The sequence below is a fragment of the Microtus ochrogaster genome, chromosome 7 (assembly GCF_000317375.1).
Source record: "Microtus ochrogaster isolate Prairie Vole_2 chromosome 7, MicOch1.0, whole genome shotgun sequence".
Lineage (NCBI taxonomy): Eukaryota > Metazoa > Chordata > Mammalia > Rodentia > Cricetidae > Microtus > Microtus ochrogaster.
In genome coordinates, this window is record NC_022014.1 from 57,472,950 (window position 1) to 57,494,886 (window position 21,937).

The window sequence follows — 21,937 nt, forward strand, 5'->3', positions numbered from 1 at the left end:
CCCCCCCGCCACTCCTCTGCCCTAATTCTTAACTTCTACAGTTTCTTTGGGTAGTGACAACATGACACCATGATGCTGTGCCTCAGACTTTGGATACACTGGTGTCTAACATCAAAGTCTGGCATAGTGGAAGCTCCTGGTGGCCTCTTATGGCAGGCACTCTGGCTGATGGAGTTAACACTGTCTCTTGGTTCTCTGTGACTGGCTGCAGCCAGAGGTCTCCAGGTGCAGACGACTATATTTCCATAAGTAGTGTATCTATGGGAAGTAAAGTTTACTTTAATAAATTAGCTTAAAAGCACCCACACAGACCCAGGAGCCTTGCAGTAAACGTTTTTAGGAAAAACGAGTGTTTTAGATGACAAGGATGCCCTCAGCTTGCAGCAGGCTCCCTGTGGGGCGGAGGGGGTCTCCTTCTGTGGTCCTTACCTCGAGGGCTCATCAGGGTGGCGTCCACAGCTTTCCCTCCATCCCCACAGCGGGCTTCATCAAAGGGTAGACACTGTTCACCAGTCCCTGCCACCACCTCTGAATTCCCAGCCAGGTCTTTGGCTCCGCTTAGAGACTTCACTCGGTAGATTCTGCGACTGTTGGTGTCAGAAACATAGAGCGAGCCGGTCACAGGGTCCACAGCCAAGTAGTACTTGTGTCCTGGGCTGTTGCTTTAGGAGAAGCACAAAGAGAAAAGAAGAAGGGACTATGCAGCTGGCCTGTTGGGTCGGCGGTGACAAAAATCCTAGCGAGCCTCTTACTTTCCCTAGTGTATTTCCATTTTAGTGAATTAGTGACACCCTGAGTTACATTTCAAGACATTATGGCTCCCAGGTACTTATAATTAATCTTATGTTTATCATGCTGTTTCGGGATTTGAAGATTCCGTTCGAACTAACAGACTATTGCTTCATTTAACTGGCACAAAAGACCCCACTCCAGTCCTGGTTTAGTGAGCAAGGATAGTCACCCAATGCCAGCTTCCTATATTTCCCACTGGCTTCGAGTGTTATCTCATGGGATTTTGGAACCCAATCCCTCTGAGATAACATTCTCTTTTTCATCTATGCCTCCAACAAGACCTCCGAGGTCATGGATGCTGGAGCAACCTGGAGTTTTCTTTTCTTTTTTTGGATTTTCGAGACAGGGTTTCTCTGTGGCTTTTGGTTCCTGTCCTGGAACTAGCTCTTGTAGACCAGGCTGGCTTCAAACTCACAGCCTCTGCCTCCCGAGTGCTGGGATTAAAGGCGTGCGCCACCACCGCCCGGCTAACCTGGAGTTTTCTAAGCTTGTGATGACCAGTTCCCCAGAGCCATCTCCAGTCCTTGGCCTTGGAGCTGACTGTCCCCTAGTGTCTATGCCAATGAAGCTGCTATTCACAGCCAAGTGCAGCTATCTTGCTATCGTGTCCAACATTTGTGCCTCATCCTGCGCAAACCACTGTCCAGCATCTCGGTTACCAAAGGAGACGGTGCAGCTGTCGGGTGCTGGATTAATACTGAGGCAAGTCCTGAGCCTCCCTGGCTGCTAGTGATCAGGGGGCTGTGGGACCTCGGGACCTGCCTGTTTCCTGCACTGTGCCTCTCAGTGTCCTTTGTGAGGCTGACCAGAATGGAGCCCGACTTGGAGAACTGGCTCAGGACTACAGGAAACACATGACTCAAACCCAGCTGGGGACCTCAGATGAGCCTTTGGGCAACAGTGAGCACTGGCTTTCTTACTTGGGAAATGACAAAACCAAGTCTGATCTTTGCTAATGGTCCTTCCAGCTCAAAGGTCTATAGCTCTCCCCTTGTGTCTGCTCCTCATGCTGTCTGGGACCAGAATGGGTGCTCCCACAACTCCAATGCTGATTATTCAAACCCCTCCTCTCCTGGGGGTAGGGGGAGGTACTTCTTTCTGGCCCAGGGCATGGGTTCCATGTACCTAGAATGAGGGCAGGCCTTTTTTGTCTTGATATTTTCGATTATATTCTGGGACGATGGGAGGAGAGGGGCTGGAAGAGGTGAGTGGAAGGTGAATATATGACGGTCGGTGTCAGGTGTATTTGTCCTGTGGACATTAACTGGTAAATTACTAATTAAAACACTATCATTTGGGTTCTTGCCTGATTTTAATAAAAAAAAAAAAGAGACGGGAAGCTATTTTTAGGAACTATTTGTGTGTCGAGGCCATCTTTAGTTCCTGCTTCTCTTCGGGTTGCTATTAAGACTGCTAATTGAACTGGAAGTCAAGGTCTTTTCAGAGAGTGGGCTACTTTGGGTTCTTTTCTCTCCCTTCCCTCTCCCTTTGTTTTCCGCCCTCCTCACTTCTTGGCCAAGTCATTCGAGAATATCCATATATGCAAAACAAATTAGGGCAGAAAGGGAAAAATCCATGCCATTTTTTAATTAGACGCTGCACCCTCTCACTGAGCGAACAGTAGCTGGCAAGATCCTCGGGAAGATGAAGGCCCTGCACATCTGTGCCTATGTCTGAGGAAGATAATTAATTCTGGACTTTCTAGGGAGCCTGATCTGAAGAGGCCTTTCCAGATTTCTGGCATAGGAGCCGACAGGTGGGGTTAGCTGTTGCTGGGGGAGACCATTCTTCTGGTAGCCCATCCTCTAGCCATGATCCTCAGAGCAGTCCAGGAACAATGGAAAGCCATGCTCCATAATGGTGGCTGTGGTGAGGAGCAAACATGGTTGGTCTGTGGGTTTCCAGGAAGGGGGAGTCTTTGGGGCACATTTCTACTCTTTGAAATTTTTTTTTGCTGCATTGGGGTGTCTATCACAAGTCAATTTGGGGGTTTTCAAGATTACAAAGGTGGAACTTTTCTTTTCCTTCCCTAAAAATGCGCATTCCTTAGAGAACGATGATACCGGGTGATGTTTCTATTCTTTGTCCTATCTGACCCATTGTCACAAAAGGCTTCATGGCCGCTGTTTCATGGACTGGAGACAGCGTTCATCCCATCAATAAATTGCTCTTCTCCCCAAAAGCACGAAAGAACATCTTTTCTGTTAGAATACTCATGCTGCATCCGTGTCTCTGCAGTGCTCACTTGCATGCACACACATACGTGTTGTGTATTCGACGTGTGAATTCTACCGTTGTGTTCTTAAATCATCTTGAGTCAGCACAGTGACAAAAAGCACTTGGTCTACACCTGTTGTACTACTCCTCAAGGGGGATTTAACTTTATAACAATTCTCCATGTACCTAACTGTTGGATTTATTCTGACCCGCAGATTGGTAATTAACGTGTGTGTGTGTGTGTGTGTGTGTGTGTGGTGTTTAAATGACCACATATCTAGGGGAAAATCATTAATGAGTTGAAAATGAGTTTTTGACCCGTTTCCAGTTCATTAAAGCTTTTGTGAACCCAGTCCAGCATTTACAAAAGCCTGAAGTTTGCCTCCACTGTTTAGCCCAATTATGGACCACACGGAGCAGCCGGGACAGAGGTTCACCGAGGGTTTGTTATCTTGCTCTCGCATCTCCCAGAAATCCTAATTACTGTCAGCTTTTCGACTGCATTTCATAATTGCAAAAGCTTATCATATCCACAACACACAATTAGCACGTAAAAAAGTTACTGCATTTGGTACATAAAAATATACAACATTACACAAAAAGCACAAAACAAGAAATTGAACACAAGGAACAAACAAACCATAGCAAATTATATGGGAAAGAGTGCTTCATCTTACCTATGTTTAAACTCTTTATTTCTTTATAGAAAGAAAACAGGAGGAAAAAAGAACAAACAGTTAGCTGAGGAATTGATGATAATGCAAACATAACATTTTTTTGTTTGTTTCTTGTATAATGGAACCCTCCTCCCCACAAAGCAATCTTTTTCTTTCTTTCTTTTTTTTTTTTAAATTCTTTTCTAACTGACAGTTCCTGGCTCAATTACTTGGGAAGAATCCCTGAATGTAGAGTCCTCCTGGCCACTGGGAAATGCTTCGCTTTTCTGACAGGCAAGAGGGCTGTCATGGGACACGGGGGGCAACAGGGGAGACAGAACTTCTGGCTGATGCAGTGATGGCAGATGGGTTGACTCTCAGGGGCAATACCTGCTGACTAGAAAGGACTTCTGTGAACGTGGTGGTAGAAGGATTCTGAAGCCAGTTTCAAGCTCAGCTGGCAAGAACTCTGTGATTGATTTGTGATGTCTGTCCTGGGTGTGGAAGGAGCATAGTGACACTTGTGTTGTTGACAGCTACTGGTGTATCAAGGGTAGAGTCAGGACCACCGAAAAGAGAGAACCCTGGCTCATATCAGCTGCAGCCTGGCAAAGGCTTTTCACTCTCCAGACCAGTTTCTACCCCCCTCGCCCCGCTCCAGGCTTCCTTGCTCCTTCCCCCATTCACTTGCACGAGCATCACACCTCACAACCCGTATTCATTCTTTCTCACTGTAGCAGCCAATATTTTGCCATTCATAAAATTCACAGGCAATACTATCCTCTTGATGTTGGAGATGGAGACTCCAGTTAGCACACCGTTTAGGAGAGTTAGGAAAAAAAAAGTTTGTTGCTTTTTTTTTTCCCCCTCCAAGAACAAAAAGACATTTCAATTTCAGCAGGAAAGTGGCTGGAATGTAGCATTAGAGAAGAAGAGATGTAAGTGCCCCAAGGAAGGAAATCCACTCCCAATTCCTAGGCTTCTAGGGCCAGGTAGTAGGAGCCCTGGATTCACTTTCCTTCCAGCTGAGAAAGGAGGCTTGGGGACAGGACAGAGAGAGGTGTGTGCCCCGATTCTGAGGTGCAGCTCAGGCCTCTGCCGGGGGCCATCATTAGAGGAAGGTTTACACAGAGATTACATTTTTATATTTTAGTCTAACATGTTAGTTTTTCCAAAAAAAAAAGTTAATTAAATGATGCTGATAACTCCTAAGCTCTGACTGACATAGTGCAATTTAAGATTCAGTCTGTAAAGCCTGGTGTGTCAGGGTGGCAGCCGGGAATTCTCGCGTCTATTTTATATTGCTTAATGAAAGTGAAATGCTATCTGCCACCAGTGGTAGACACATTTGCCTCTTAATTATTGCAATATCAATCCCATTTTTTTTTTTAAACTCAAGATTTTGCGAGAAGACTGGATGGGATTTGGGTCTGCAGTCCTGACCTACTTCTTTTCTAAGAACATCTGCTTTCAGGTGATTGCTATATCAGTGTTAGGGGGAGAGGACCGGAGGGGAGGGGACCAAGGCCTAGGAAGGTATGGAGTTTGGCAGATCCTATGGATATGAGCTTTGGATAAAGGATGAGGTCATGGTTTTCCCAGTCCAGGGCAGGAAACTAGTCAAAATAACATCACCCTTCAGTTAGTCCCTGACAAAGAGTACAGATGCCCTACTTCTGAGGGGGACAGGCTTAGAATTTGCACACCTTCAACGACAGAGACACACAGACCCTTCAGGCACACCTTTTGAGGGAAAAGAGATGTCTCCAATTTAAGAAACTGAGATGTATTAGCATTTCACACTCCAGAGTCTCGGCAGCCTGTGTCCTCTGCAAAGACTGCAGGGGCTCCCCCAGGCTCCCCAGCCTACCTCCCAGAGCTGTCACCACCCTGTCTTGTGATTTATGTGTGTATGCTGATCTTCTCCACATCTTTGAGGACAGGATGAGACTTACACATCTCTGCATTGCTGATACTTCAGAGAGAGGAAGGGCTGGGGAAGTAAGTCTTCCAGTGCAGGGAATCTGGAAGGAGGTTGCTTCTCTTGGCCATGGACAAGCTGCGTAGCCCTATGCTCTGTTCAGAAGTCTGAAACTGCAGACAGTTGGGAGGGCTGTGGACCTTCGCGTTCTCCCACCCTTTTCCCGTTCAAGTAGAGTGGAGTTGGGTTGGGCCTGGCTTTATTGTTTCTGTTCTAAGTACAGAGATATTAATTTGGGATCCATTTAGTTGAGTTCTAGCGGGATGCGGTTAGGTGGTTACAGCTCCTTCAGCATCTGGCTAAATTATTGCCAGCCATCCTGTCGTAAGAATGGCTCTTGGGAATGCTTCTGCTCTACCGTGTTGATTCATGTAGCATCTTTGTAGGGCATGTGAGAGCCACTGCAGAATTCATCCTTCATGGTTATGTGTACGTTGGTGACACAATGATTAATGAACATCAGTTCAAAGAACATTACAAGAAAATGTGAAATGCCCAGAAATATTACAGAGGAAACCTGATAGAGGTTTCTCCAAGTTTTATAACTCTCACAACTTTGTGTTATTAACAACCAATTGTGAATATGGCAACAAGTTGTTTTTTTAAACTTTATCCATATTCTATAACCAATTCTGATTGGTTATATGGGAGGAAAGAGTTAATGTGTCTGTTCATTTTATAGATAACAAAAAAAATCGGAAAATAACTGTCACATTAAAAAATAATCAGATAGCCGAGTGCAGTGGTACTTGGGAAGTAGAGACAGAAGGAGCAGGAGTTCCTGGCCATCCTGGGCTAAATAGCAGCCAGTTCAAGGCCAGCCTGGGCTATGAGACCCTGTTTTGAAAGCCCCAAACAACAACAAAAATCCCAAGACAAAACAAATGAAAACAACAACAAAACTATCAGAAGATAATCAAAGGGGTATGGGGAAAAGTCAGGCACACGGAGGTGGAGTAGGAGTCAACTTGTATAAAGTGTCAAGTCATTTGTGCTTGGTGACGCCCGTGACCCGAGGCTTTTAAAAGACTTGCCCTTTCTTTTTCTTTTTCTCATCTTAAATAATATTGTTTCATCTTTCATTTCCTCTCATCCCAGTACTAACTAGACCTGAAGTCTAGACGAGATTAAGATGGTCCAGGTAATACTGGGGGTGGTTTTCTTTCTCTTAATTAAGTTTATTATTATTAATCATTTTCATGATTATTGTCTGTGTATGTGTGTGCTGTGTGTCTGTGCATAAGTACAGGCATGCGCACACTACAGAATGTTTGTGTAGGGGGTCAAAGGATACCGTTTGGAGTTGATTCTATCCACTGTGGGTTCTGGGGAATGAACTCAGGTCGTTGGTCTTGGGCAGCGCAGCGAGCACTTCTATCTCCCTACACACCTCACTGGCACTCAGTTTTCATTTTTGATTTATAATTAGCTTTTCTTCTTTTTAAGAGGGACCTCCTAAAATTGTATCAGCTTTCAGCTTAGATCTGTCCTTGGTCAAAGGGCTTTGAAAACAGAGCCAAGGGGGAGCGGATATTGTTTGGAGACATGGTAGTTATTACTGTTCTGGGTTAAGGGTTTTGTTTGCTTTACTTTCTTAACATCTTCAAAGCTGAAGGAGGGAACCTGGCACCCTGTGAGTCCTCATGCTCAGTGGGCCCCATTGGCTGTAGTCACACTGTGTGTTCTCACTCTCAGTGGGTCCAGATGCAGTCACACTGTCCGCCCTCACACTCGGTGGGATGGCTGCTTGTTTAACTCTCAGGTCAAGCTTGTCTTTTGGGATTCTTTGGACTTCCAGTGTCTGGTGCTTTTGCCCTCTTTCCCAGGTTCCTACTTTGTCCACATCTCTGCCTCCTCCAGTATTAACACATAGAAGCTGGACAATTCCCTACCCTGAATATCTGTTCTAGGGCAGTCTGCCATGCCTGTCCCCTCCACCCCTCTCCACGGAAAACACAGAAACAATGTCTGCCTGGAGGGTGATCTTTTCAGACACTCCCCCCCCAAAAAAAACCAAACCACATGCAACAGCATTACTTTTGTTTGGAAAATGGAAAAGAATTTCAAACATTAGAAGAGGTATGACAGCCTTATGTCTATCAAAAGGGGCCACACCAAGAGACATTAGAGAGATACTGCCCCGGCCCTGACTGTCATGCTGTTGGAGGAGGGTTAGCTGTCTATGTGTTATTTTCATTGGTTAATAAACTGCCTTGGACCTTTGATAGGACAGAAAATTAGGTAGGCAGAGTTAAACAGAACAGAATGCTGGGAAGAAGGGAAGTGAGGCAGACACCATGATTCTCTGTTAGAATCTTTCCCGGTAAGCCACCACTTTGTGGTGCTATACACATTAATAGAAATGGGTTAATCAAGATGTGAGAATTAGCCAATAAGAGGCTGAAATAATGGGCCAGGCAGTGTTTAAATGAATACAGTTTGTGTGTTGTTATTTTGGGTGCTAGCCGTGCAGAAGCCGGGCGGGACGAAAAGCAGGCCTGCTCGCCTCATCACTACAGTCATGCTGTGGGGTCTACTTCTTAAGATGCTTTCAAATTGGAGAGTGGAGGATTTATCTTTGAGAGAAATTCACCCTAAGATGTTAGTGACGGATGAATTTATCTGCGCCAGAGCGGTCAGGTTTTCCATGGACAAGGTGGAGAGGGTGATAATTACAGGATGGGAAAACATCTCCTACAGGTGGGATGTTGGGCTCTTCAGGAAGTGGGTGTCGTGACGGTGTTGAATTAGAGCACACAGCTGATAGCCATCGTACTCTTTCCAGCATCAGACATTACCGGACTATGGGAATCTCCGGCTGGAGTGTTTCATATAGGCAAAAATAGAGGCAAGCTTAGGGACAGTTGTGGTAAAACTTCAATAGGGACTTGATTGGGAGGCGGGGCGCTGGGGTGGGTGAGCAAGGTAGGGCTGGGTGCCGACTCCAAAATGGAATCGCTCAGCTGCCAAGCCACAATGGAGAAAAGACACAGGCAAGACAGTCTCCCTCCCCCTCCCCCCTCTGCGGGAGACTGTTTTGAAGAGAGGGATTGACAGCCCTTTGTTTTCAGGCACGTAGTGGGAAGAAAGGAAGACTCAAGGCAGCATTCTTGTAAAAGCTTAACTTCTAATCGGCTCCGGGTTCCTGCCTGATGAAAGCAAGAACAAGTTTGAAGACAGTTAAAAAAAAAGGGCAAAAAAAGGGGAAAAAATTACACAGCTATCGAGGGAAATTGGGAATGATAGCCTTCAAGCTGCCCTCAGTTGTTATCACATAGGCATGGTATGCTTTTCTTTGATTGGGCGGTTAGTTTTACCACTGGTCTTGTGGTCTCTACAGTTTGAGAGTTATGGAATCAAAGGCCGGGTCTGACAAGAGGGGAGGGACTGGCTGTTGAGTTCATGTACCCATCTTGAGTACCTAGTACTGGCTGGATACTGCTCTAGACTCGACAGGGTGGAGATGACCAAGGTGTCTACTCTATAGAAGTACACACACCCATGCCTGAAGAGCCATACATAAATAACCCAGCAAGGTAGGAAGTAGTGTCAGTGCCAATGGAAACCCAAAATGTTCCATTCTCAGAGGAGGGGGAGAATTTCTGGGAAGAAGGAACCTTCAGAACAGAACTAACAGACAGGAAGTGGTTGCCTAGGTCAAATGGATATGTTGAGTTGAGCAAGCAGCATGTATTAAGAGCTGGAGGTGGCAATGTACCAACCAGGTCAGCACTGATTTGGCTTTGAGCAGGAAGAGCCCTAACAGAAAGGAATTCCATTAATGGAGGATTGGTGGTGGAGGGCCCTTTCTGGATGGTACCATCCTAGGTTGGTGGTCCTGAATTCTATAAGAAAGCAGGCTGAGCAAGTCAGTAAGCGGCCCCGCTCCATTGCTTCTGCCTCAGCTCCTGCCTCCAGGATCTTACCCTGTTTGAGTTCCTGTCCTGACTTCCTTTAGTGCTGTGGAGGTGTAAGCCAAATAAATCCTTTCCTCCCCAGCTTGCTTTTGGGTCATGGTGTCTCATGGCTGCCATAGAGGGTCTAACTAAGACAAACAACAACAACAATAACAACAACAACAATGAACCGATCTCAGGAAGGAGACTTCCCTGGGGGAGAGCTGGAGAAAGTGGGGAGTGTCATTGTGCCTCTTGCTTGCTCGCTCTCCACTCCTGTACTACATATTTCTCCTCTGCTTGGACTTCATGGCCTTGCACTCTGGCTCTGTAATGGTTTCTTTGACTCTTCAGCTCAGCTGGAAGTACATTTTCTTCTCCAGTTGCCCCCCTCTACCCTCAGCAGGTTATTTCTTGAGCCCACATTCCATCTCTCCTGTCCCCTCAGAGGTATGTATTGTGTGCCTAACGCTAACACTCAGTAAACATCCTGTGGAAAAGGGGGCTGTGGTTATCTCAGGGTGGAACCACTGTGCCTCCCCCCACCCTGCCACTTATACGTTTTACCCCTTACGGTGCCTGGCAGAGTTCTGACTCCTAAGAAGATCTAATGATAACAGCTGGTGGCCAGGTCACTGACGTTTTTCCCAGCAGGGACCGTGAGGACACTGATTGCCAACTTGATTGGACTGAGAAGAACCTAAGAGCTTAGTGAAGCATGCCTCTCAGTGTGTCCTGAAGGTGTTTCCAGAGATGATTAGGTCATGAGGACTCTGACCTAATGCTTAATCCATTGATGGATTAAAAAAAAAAAAAAGACTAGACTACAGGGAGGTAGTGGCATTGCAGAAGGTGTGGTCTGGTTGAAGGATGCAGGTTCCTGGAGCATGTGCTTGAAGGCTATCTTGTCCTGATCTCTCCTGTCCTGGTTCTGCTTGGTTTCCTGTCTGCCATGGTGTGAACTTCTCTGCCATCCCCTTTCTGCCAATGTAGACAGAGTGCTCTGAAACCTGGAGCCAAAGTCCCTCCTGCTCAGGTTTGCTGTCAGGCCTTTGGCTCACACTGATGCAGGTTGAGTGGACATAGACTTTCAGTGCAAGCATGGCCAGTGGTATGCTTTGACATGGTAGCTGAGGGTGCTTCCACAGTACCACCAGTCACTTGGTGGCTCAGGCCCAAATCCTAGGGCTCTCTTTCTTCCCTGCACGTCACTTCTTTTCTTCTCCCTCTTCTTTTCTTTCCTCCTCTCTCCCTCTTCATGCCTTTCACATCACCCATCAGGTTTAACTGGAAGATACATCTCCACTGGGACATTGGCACATCCTGTCAGCACTACCAAATCACCATGACCCAAATCCTGGACCACTGACACAGCCTCTGTGAATTTTCTTGCCTCCACCCCTGCATCCCTACAGTCCTTTTCCCACAGGCTAGCCGGAGTCATCTTTTCAAAAGGCCACTCAGATCATACATCAACTACATCCGCCTCTACTTCTGCCTCTAGTGGCTACCCATCGCAAACGAAATGCGGTTTTTGCTCGTCCACATGCAAACAGACACTTGTCAATCCAAAGCACATATCCCTTCCTTTCTCCTCTAGTTCCTGCGAAGATGCTCTTTTGGGCTCATCAGCCCCCAATCCCATTGGACTCCTATGGGTTTCTCCAATTAGCCAGGTTACTGGCTGAAAATAGATCTTTTGTGTAACTTCCCCATGCTTGGAATGCTTTCCCCCAGATGTCCTATGGCTGATGTCATCATTCACGGCCCAGCTAAAGTACTATCAGTAGGAGGGTTTTTTTCTGACTATGTTGTGTTTTGTAGCCCTCCCCCCCCATTCACCAAGCTCCCTATGTCTTGCCCTGTAAGATTTTCCTTAAAGCATTCATGACTTTCATGAATGACTTTCATTCATTATTTTTTCATTTTCCACATGACATAATGGAAGTTCCCTATTGGCTCACAAACACTACCTGAGGGCATAGTATACATTTATCAGACATGTATTAGCTATTTCCCTCCCCTCACTTCCTCATTTCCATCTTTCTCCCTCTCTGTATATAGCTTCCTCTGGTTGAGGGTTTGGAATCTAGTCTTCAGACTTAGTAGCAAGCAATGGCCAGGAGGAATCTTCCAGGATGGCGAGAAATGATCTTGTTAGGCCAGATGCCGCTGTGCCACACTGCATCCCAAAAAGTACAGAAAGATCTGGAGGGCTTACTGGGGGCAGCACCCAGAGGTGCTCAGCAAAACCTTGTGAATTAGGAGCTGAGCATCAGTGGTCCTCACACTTTGATGTGTGCCAGAGGCAGCTACTGGGCTTTCTAAAAAATGAAAGACACTTGGCTCCTTTCTGGGCTGGGGACTCTTTTGTTTCTCTTGTTTGTAGTTGAGTTTCTGACAATCGTATCAAATGTGCGGCTGGCATTTTATAGATAATCAAACCGTTTCCCACTCTGAGAACCCCAAATTCAACCACCTTCCACCCACCCAGAGAAACCCGTGCACAAGGGGGATCTAGAGAGCAGAAGTTTTCTTGTGTGGCCATTTACCGTAACTCCAGGATACTGGTCACATTTCGAGAAGGGAAGATACGCCGGATGTAATTGAAGTCGCCAACGAAGAGGCTCCCGTCGATCCCCACAGCCAGGGCCACAGGGGCCAACAATTTGTTGCCTTCGGCAAGGCCGTTGCAGCTGGGACAGGAGATGCTTCTGCGGCGACCGTTGCCCATGATGCTTGTGATGATGGCAGGCTGCTGGGTCAGGAACTGGTTCTCCCCCGTGCCTTTGTGTAGTATTCCTGGGGGAGGGAGGCAGAGTGGAGGGGGTTACGACACCCTGTTGGGGGGAGTAAGTGGATTGACCTACTGAGTGGGTGGGAAGTGACAGGGAGAAAAATGGGGAACCTCTCCTTTTGGGGGAGCTTTCCCATTTCCTCCCGATGCAGAGAGCCGAAATGGGAGGTCCACTCCCGAAGCTATGATGTGGGTATGATACTATCTGGAGGGATAACAGGAAAGGAATGATGAGGTACAATAAGGCTGATTTATTGAGATTGACTTTTAAAGGGGGAAAAATGAGAAAGATCTATGAATCTGGGTGGGGGGGCATTTGATTTTAAATAAATGCCCAAGCCAAGGGCTACTATTTAAATGTCAACACTAGAGAGACTAAACCAATGAATCAATTTATTCATAAATGTTTTATTGTGCCAGGGATGGAACCCAGGACTCACGCACGGAAGGCAAGCATTGCCCGCTAGGCACTGTCCCTAGTTCCCAACTTACCACTTTTCACATTGAGGATGTGGTGCTTGTCCAGGGACCAGCCGCCCAGGTTGGAAGGGTCCAGCTCAAATCCCTGAAGCAGGGCTGTTCTTTTCTCCCATAGGATGAGGCTGGGGCAGGTCTCATATTCGAACCCGACAGACACTGTAACACAAAGGGTTGGGGACAAAGTGGGAGACAGGAAGTGACTGAGTGCTCCAGAGATCCTTAGCAAGAATGAGAACCACACATTAGCAGCGATATTTGTTTCCCAAACTTCAAGAGGTGGCTGGCAGCTTTGACTCTGTGACTTCATTCCATGAAATCTAGACTTTGAGTTGAATTCAGCTTTGAAACTTCATGCAGAAATCACAGGAAGACTTTCCTGATGAACATGTTGATCTTCAAAATGACCTCAGAGGCATGGAAGTGGGAGAAGCATCATTTCAAAACCTAGCCCTGAACAAGTCTCCTTAGACATTGATGGGAGGATGGGAGGCAGTTTCTGTCAGCCTGCTGTTCCTGGGATGCATTTGTTATGTTGCTCTTTAGGAGAAGGCCTTAGAAAGTAAGGAAGTTCCTTGATAAGGAGGTTTGGGGGCAGCAGCTTGTGTAAGAAAGCTGGCCTGCCGACCTTCAGTGTCTGCAGCTTTTGTACCTAGAAATTCAACTGATGTCGTATAGACTGAAACAATGTGGAAAAATATACTGCATCTGAACTGAACACAGACAAGCGTTTTTCTGTGTTATCACCCCCTAAACAAAACACATTATAAAACTTATCCAAAGGTGATTAAAAGAATATGGGAAGATATGTACAGGTTAAAGACAAAATGCTGTGCCGTCCCATGCAAGGGACCTGAGCATTCACAGAGAGGTTGGTAATCAAGGGGATTGTGGAAGCAATCCTCTTTGGATACCAAGGGGTGACTGTACTCAGGGTTTAGAAAATACCAGGAAAGCCTGGCACCCATAGAGGGCAGCCTGCTAGTCACAATGGGTGCCAATGAGTTTCAGACCCTGAAACCTTGTTTGTAAAAATCATGCACTTGTCACAGAGAAGAGGGAAAGGAGAGAGGTGCATTGCCCCGTGATTGCAGCCTTGCGCCTCATGCATTCCCCGTTTGTACATGCAGTGAGCGAGGTCTTGGCTTCTTAGAGTGGTTCGGCGGGAGAGCTGAGACCAGATGCTGAGGTGCCATATGTCTTTAATTGGAAGACTGCTCTAAAAATCAGAGGCATTGTTATATAGCTGTTCCTAGAACATTAAACTCTTAACTACGTGTGTCACCAATGGGGATTTTCTACAGCTTTTGAAAAATCCTGAGATATGCAAGTGCCGATATGAATGAAGGATACGTTTTTGCCTCAGAACAGCAACAAACAGAGCCTACTCAGGCAACCCCACCACTTCAAAGCTTGTCCTTTCAAACTGCCAATCATGACCAACTTGGTAGTGACTCAGTGCCCGTGTCCACCTTGTGGTCTTGATACACTGCTTCTCCCGGCAAAGTTTCAGGGTTTGTTGACAATCGGGGAACAAGAAATGAACACATCGAGACCGTGGCAGATAGCAAATGAAGAAGGAATCGTCATCTCTGAGGGTCATGTCAAAGAATTTGGGAGTCAGCTTGAAGAGACTCCTAATGACCACACACTGGACTCTCTGACCATTAACAAGCGTAATGACTTCAATGCGTTGAAATACACGAGATATATTTCAGTGTGCGAGTTCATAGTGGTATTTAAGAAAACATTCATTTGCTACCCTTGGAGGATAAGCCAACTCATTATGCTGGGAACCAGTAAATAAGGGAAAGAAGCACGTACTTGTCCTTTCTTCCTGTGTGAACTGGAGCCCAAATAGCCAAGTTGTTAATGAGAAGCCACCTCTGTATGAAAGTATTCTAGCTCATAGTTGAAGACTCAGTGACAGACTTAAAATATCATTCTGTAATCCTTGGTGACCTTAAATATATAAAGATCACACTGCTAAATCTTAAGAGACAACCAGCCTCACTGGGTTTTTCCTGGTAGAACCGCACAATGCCCCCCTTAGGTTGTCCTGCCCAACCAAACCTGGGCCAGAGGAAGACTCAAAGTCCAACTACCTGTCTGCAGGGGGTTACACAACCACCAATACACACTAGCCAGCAGATCTGACTAGAGATTTTATGGGCAAACAACCCAATTTCTTCAATGATTAAATTATAAGATGAAAGAGAGAAGCAATAGCAAGTCAACTTAATTTAAGGAGAGACATAGAAAGTGAGATGAAAATTATTTTTGCATTTTAAAAATCTGTTAGCTTATGTCTGTAAATGGGTATGTGTGTGTATGTTTTGTGCTACAATGCTCGTGTAGAGGGAAGAAGACAACTGTTAGGAGCTGGCTTTTTTCCTTCCACCCTGTGGGTTTCAGGGCTTAAACTCAGGCCCTTACTGCTGACCTATCTTGCTGGCCCCAATTAAAAATTTCTTTTTACAAAATTTAAGAGAAAACAACCATTATTAGGATATTGTTTCAAGCAACTGAAGTATTAATATTTTACAATATTAAGGAGACAATTGAAATTTCTTTCTTTTTCTTTCCTACCTTCCTTTTTTCTCTGTCTTTCTTTTGAGACAGGGACTTGCCCAGTGTTGTTCAGTCTAGCCTCAGACTAGTGATCCTATCTCAGATACCTGAGTGCTGGGATCACAGTTGTGTATGACCACAGCTGGCCACCAATGGATAGACCCAACAGCGGTGGGTTGTTTGGCGATACTAAGAAACTGTGGTTTCTAAGTGTTTTTTAGACACATATGTTGACATATTCCAGATGAAATGATGTGATTTCTGGAACTTTAGAAAAATATATGATGGAGGGGAATGGGTTTGAGTTTGGAGAAACAGGATTCAGCATGAGCTGATGACAGGAGCTAGAGAGTACGAGAGTGGAGTGTCATATCTACTTTGTGGTATTGGCTATTGAGTCAAGATGGGCTAAACCAGCTAGGAGACTCTTTAGTAGCCAGTGTTTGAGATGACATGCTCTAGGCACTCCAGTGACTCTGCTGCTTGAGTTACTGATATAATGAATTGATGAAGCCGCCTGACTGCTGGGGCATTTCCTGAGTACTTGGAACCTGCTGGATGCATTGTCATTGGGAACTTTACCTGTCCTACCCCTGAGCTGTACCATGATGTTTGTGAGGAGGTCTGCTTGGGCCATCAAGTGGTTACTGAAGGATTTGTCACTAGGCTCTCTGCACAGAGTGACTACCACCTGATAAAGACTGCCACTCCCAGTGAACATTTCTGAATTTTCTGGCCTCTTTCTTTGGTCATGTTGTTCACAGTCCTTGAGAATCACAAGTAGGAGGATAGAGAGGATACAAGATGCTAGATCCAAATCACCAGCCAGCTTTCTACAAATAGGAAGAAGCTAGCAGATGCCAACCTACTGCTCCAACTCTCACAACTGAAGGGCCGTTCTCTGAGGTCTGCCGTTCCTGAGGGTAAACAGCTCCAGGGCAAAGCCTGGAAACACACAGTGTGGCCCTCAGATCTCCTGAATCCCCAATTCCTTATTTTTAAGATAGGTTTAGTACCCATTTGCAAGTGTGCTTTCTGGATCACGAACCAGCCCCTGCCTACCTCTGGACATTCATCTGCTTTGACCACTGCATTCTGGCCATTGGTTCTCCCAACCATTCTCTCTGTCTGGAGTACCCTTTTTCTGATTCTCACATGGCTCCTGTTGGCCATTCAAGTCTTCAACTAAACACTACTTTAATGAGGAGATTCCATGACTGTTTACCCATGGCTGCCCCTTCACGCAGTTGGTGCAGTTTATTTTTATTTTCTTTAGTACTAGCACTTAACATGGCTTCATGTTTCCTTATGCAGTCAATCTCTCTTATCTTCGTCCTCCACTGGAATGTAAGTGCCCTGGAAGAGAGATCTTGTCTGTCTTACTGACCACTGTGTCTTTCTTTCTTTACTAGAAGAGAGCTCGGAATATATAGAAACACAACAAAAACCAAGAAGGAAAAGTGGTTGAGACCAATACATACCAACAGCATCGGAGAGCCCATATACCCTTTGGCCATAGGCATCAGTCTTGTCCCAGATGAATGTGTAGGCCAGGTTGGGAGAAGCCTGGAATGACTTCTGGAAGAGATGTCCTTCTACAGCCACCATCAGGTGCACCCTGATGAGGTTCAAGGGCACTGTAGACTGGGTCATAGTGATCTTCAACAGCGACTTGTACCCGGCGGTTCGGGAGCTGAGATAACGGAGCTTGACATTGGAACCTGGGAGCTCGAGTTCTTCGTGAAGAACCTGGAGGGCAAACATGTGGTTGGTCTACTGTGTCCAACACACCCTTGCGGGTGAGCTGTTTCCAAGCCAGCGCCACTGTGAGCTGCCTCCCGCGCTGAGGCATCACACCTTCTGTGGCTGCATGGACCACTTTTCAGAGCTGAGACTGAAGACAAGAAAACCAACCCAAACTTCATCCTATACCATGGGGCTGGGGACTGAGGTTATGATTTTTGGATTAATAATTATTCTTGGTCACTGTTGCGTTTCTCTTATAAAAAAAAACCCACACTGTTGGCAAAGATGTAAATAAGAACAGCAGGCTTTATTGCTAGCTGCATGCAAGGAGGCCACGAGAGGCTGTAATTATATGAACCTGCAACTTTCACTGACAATTGGAATAAAGCAACAGGGAGGCAGTAATGTAATATGCCCTCTGTCGTAATGCCGATGTAGATCATTACAGCAGCTCTTATCATGTATCTCTGTGACTAACAGGAATAAAAAGTAATTTGTAGGTGGGTTGCACATATGCATGTTGTTTTTATCTTATTAAAAGCTCTCATGGCTGCCAAAGTCTTGAGTGGCTATCTGCAAACATTCAGAATGTCCGGGAGGGATTCAAACTGTCACCTACAATGGCTATAAATTCTACATTTCTCCTATTCTTTTTTTTTCTCCCTTTTAATATTAGTTTCTGGTACACTTGGGGAGACAGAGATGGTGGGAGAAAGCTGGACAATCGGGCTTGGTTTGGGAAGTATGGCACCTGCCCTTACCTGGGTCTCGGGCACAATGGGGTTCGCTGCAGGGGAAGCGCTGAAGAAGGTGGACAGAGGGGAAGAGATGATGATCGGATCAGGCCGGACAAAGCCACTGAGGTCACAGCTGGGGATGGAGTTCTCCTCAGTCTTCATGACCAGAGTGTCCATGGCATAAAAGCTGTTCCACGGCAGCCACACTGTGCGCTCTTGGCTCATGAAAGGTGCCCGTTCAAAGTGCAGAGTCAACGCTGCACCCCCGTTGGCAATCAGATCAAACCTGGAGACAGGTCAATAGGGCAATTTAGACTCACCTTCAGCCTCCTTGCTTAAGAGCTGTGGGAGGGACAGAGCTTGGTAGGTAGATGGGTCTGGTTGCAACTTACTGGTTATGAGGCTCTAGGCAAGCTACCAGCTGGCTTTGAGCCAATCAGATTCACCCACCATTCACCTATCACGTGGGAATGATAGGACTGACCAGGACAGGGTGACAGAGAATGAAATGGGCTGATGAGATCAGGGTAGGGGTAAGCTAGAGCCGGCCTACCACCTGTTTTGGGGACTGGTAATTCAGTGTGATTGGCACACATTTGCTTATGTGTCCTCCATGGCTGTCTATGTTCCTGCCACAAGGACAGAACTGAGCCAAGGCCACAGGAGCCAGGCAGGCAGCAGAACCTAAGTGACTCACTATCTTGCACTTTGCAGGAAATGCTACGTGATCCTGGCATCAAGCATCCAGTGCTAAGGCTGAGGGACATGCATAGCAGCAGTGTGGTCACAGTCAGAGGGCATGGGCAGGCCCATGAGCACATGTTGCCAACCAAATCTGCTATGCTCTTGGAAATGTGGGCAGTGCTTCTTCAGTCACATTCCTGCTTGTTTCTCAAGAGCTAGATGGGGGGGAGGGAGCTGCCTGCAAGGCAAAGCCGAAGTAGCTTGTGAAGCGCTGTGCCCCAACTTTAAGATGCACTCCACTGGACTCTCAAGTGTGTGGGGGCTGCAGTGCTTCTGTCTTTGTTTACTCTGGAATCGCTGCTGCTTGTATCGTGCTAACATCCCAGTGAGGGTGTGCTGACCAGGGAGGGTACCCTGACTGTAAACATCCGCACCATCTGTTTCACCCTACTTTGGTTCCATGTCTGCTGATTTTTAGTAGATATACAACGAACGAATAGGGTACACAGGAATATTGAGGTGCATATTGGAACGTGGAGAGAACAACAGTTCACCCTGCAGCTAATTTGGGTATGTGTTTGCCGACTCTTATTGACGTTGGGGACTGTTTTGCACTTGATAGAGAAGGAAGCCAGAAGTTTTGAAGCACACCTGCCATCTTGGTAGTTGGCAAGCTGGGGGAGGAGTATCCCTAGTTATGGGCAAGCCTGGGCTACACAGTGAGTTCCTGTCTAAAGCACCACCAACATCAACCAGCTGAAAACAATACTGTCCCTAGCTGTTCCTATTGGCATAAAAGAATGAACATGAAGCCAGGTGGTGGCGGCGCACACCTTTAGTCCCAGCACTCGGGAGGCAGAGGCAGGTGGATCTCTGTGATTTCGAGGCCAGCCTGGTCTACAGAGTGAGTTCCAGGACAGCTTGAGCTATTACACAGAAGATTCCTTTCTTGAAAAACAAAACAAAGCAGGAGTCAACATAAAAGTCTCTGGTCCATACCACATTCTCTAAGGCTGTGCAATTTCCAGGGGGATCACAAACGCACCTTGATACTGTCGTGGTCTTGCAGCCTGAGAAAGCTAAAGAGCTGGGGTATAGGAGGCCGGAGAGGTGATGTGGGAGGTAGATTTGAGCTGTAATTAGTCAGGAAGTGCCTGAGTGGGGGAGGAGAAGAAAGGGACAGAAAGGACCAAGAGTCCCAGGAATGATTTTGTATGTTGTCGAACAGAATTCTTAATGAACCAGCCCAGCTATGTCAACACTTCAATTCTGGCTCACACTTGTAATTCTAGCCCCAGGAAGGCAGAGGTAGGAGGACTGTGGTGAGTTCAAGGCTAGTTTTGGCCATTCATCAAGACGCTGCCTCAAAAGCAAAAACACACACAAAAATAAAAGCAACCGAAGGGGCTAGAGATACGTAGTTCAGTGGCAGAATGCTTTGCTGAGCATGCGTGAAGGCTGGCGTTGATCTCCAGGACCACAGAAGTTTACATCCAAAACAAGCAAGCAAACAAATAGAAGTTCCTCAAATAAAGAAGCAAAAACCAAGGAAGAAGGCTGGGTTCAAGCCAGGTATAGTGGTACATGCACACGATTAATGCTAACCCTAACCTAATCATCACAAATGTGAGGCCAGGCTGGGCTAGATATTAGAAGCATTAAAAAAGCAAAAACAAAAACAAAAGGCTAGTTTCTAAGGGTGGAAAGGGCCAAAGGCCCTCTGCCTAGGGCACACTTGCTATCCTAGTGCTTCCAAAGAATTTGGTCACAGTGTGCATGTGTGAGACACTAGACATCCAGTGACTGCAGATGGCCTCACACTGGGAGTGATTTGACTTACTACTTTGCACGTTTTCAATGGCATGGAAACAGGACATATTCAGCAGTCAGCGGCTTTTGAATTGTGATCATTTCCTGGACAGTACAACGGCCTCTTGCAATTCAAGGCAGCAGCAGTGAGCCCCAGTTCCCTGTGGGCCATGCTACTGGCAGGGTCACGCTGCAGAGATCTGTGTTGCTCAGCTTGATGGCATCCCATGGTGGGTTTATTGGGATGGCCAGGGACATCTTCATGGAGGGGTTGAGAGCTTCAATGTAGGGAACAGTGTAGGGTGGGCAGCTGTGCAATGGTCATTTTTTTTAAAAAACTCGCTTCATGAATATATTAAAACGTTGAAAAGAAGGCTAGACTCTTTCTCAGAGAAACAGAAGAATCGGGTCTTTTCTATGAAGCAGTCATGATTCTCCAGAGTTGATTTTTACAGGAAATCTTGCATTAGTTTTACAGTGACAGCGTCTATCTCTGGAAGAGAACATGGTGTGTGTGTGTGTGTGTGTATGTGTGTGTGTGTGTTCAGTCCAGAATGGGTGTTTCCCTGTTTCTGTGGATGTCTTTTCTTTTTCTGTAACTTTTGACTTCATGCCCGATGGATTAAGGAAGCCATAGAGCTTTCATCTTGGTGGGGACTGAACGGGTGCGCGTTCCCAATCAGAAGATAATAGGGGAAGGTCGCCTCCTTCACACAGCAGGGTGACTGCTAAATGTACTTAATTAGACTTCTCTGATTACAGCCCACCCCCTCAAAACTGTAGCGAAAATAACACAACTCTTAAAGCCGCAGATGAAAGCAGAGGGGAACGCCGCAGGACACTGTCGTGTGGATTCCTGTCACCCTGCACTGCCTTTGATTTAAAATAGGAGTTAGCTTCTAAAAGCTACCTTCCCTTTCTTTTTCTAGAATCCTATCCACCCCTGGTACACAAGGAGCAGCAGTTACCTGACATGGAGACAGGAGGGTGATGGCTGCCAGCCACCTTGGAGCGCTGACTTTTCTGTTTGTTTTCTGGTTAGAATGTCACACCCACAGTATGGCATGTCTTTGGGAGGATCCTCCGCAGAAGTCTGGGGAAGTGTCTTTTCCAGTGTATTCGAAGCAACTACTTGGTTCGAAGGCAATGATACTATCATTCTTTTTGCATGCACACTTGGTTCTGGGTAGGTACGGGTCCCACAAGGCTACTTACGTGCCATCCTGGCGAGTGATGGTGTAGCCGTATTTTGGGTATTTGACAAAAGACACATTCACACCAACCAAGGGAGTCCCATCTGTGGTCACTACTTGGCCTCGGATCAGAGAAACCAGGCTGAGAGAAAAAAACAAACAAACATGGGTGCATTAGACACACGTAGAAAAACAGAGAGAAGAGACTCGCTGTATTCCTCTTCCCTGCTGCGGCTGCTTCCTTATTCTTGCCTGATACTTAAACTGGGAGAAGAACATCAATGTTAAATGTTAGCTGCACACAGCCATACCTCATAGGGAGGTGTGGGCAAAAGGGGATGTGTAGAGAGACCCCGCCTTTTGGGGCGGGACAGCCTCGGG

The 21,937-nt window shown here is 46.4% G+C and overlaps 1 protein-coding gene across 11 annotated transcripts in view; it reads right to left on the reverse strand.

Annotated features, from left to right (window-relative positions):
• Tenm2 (teneurin transmembrane protein 2) overlaps nucleotides 1–21,937 on the reverse strand; it is a 1,251,952-nt gene that overhangs the window by 43,095 nt on the left and 1,186,920 nt on the right. For 8 of the 11 annotated variants that reach the window (XM_026780485.1, XM_026780489.1, XM_026780488.1 and 5 more), the window contains 7 exons: nucleotides 21,579–21,698; nucleotides 17,895–18,156; nucleotides 16,869–17,136; nucleotides 12,832–12,975; nucleotides 12,095–12,344; nucleotides 3,687–3,707; nucleotides 430–662 (listed from right to left, as the gene is read on the reverse strand). In XM_026780485.1, coding sequence (XP_026636286.1) covers nucleotides 430–662; nucleotides 3,687–3,707; nucleotides 12,095–12,344; nucleotides 12,832–12,975; nucleotides 16,869–17,136; nucleotides 17,895–18,156; nucleotides 21,579–21,698 — 1,298 coding nt within the window. The remainder of the gene's footprint in view (nucleotides 1–429; nucleotides 663–3,686; nucleotides 3,708–12,094; nucleotides 12,345–12,831; nucleotides 12,976–16,868; nucleotides 17,137–17,894; nucleotides 18,157–21,578; nucleotides 21,699–21,937) is intronic. The other 3 variants (XM_026780490.1, XM_026780487.1, XM_026780486.1) reach the window with 2 other exon arrangements.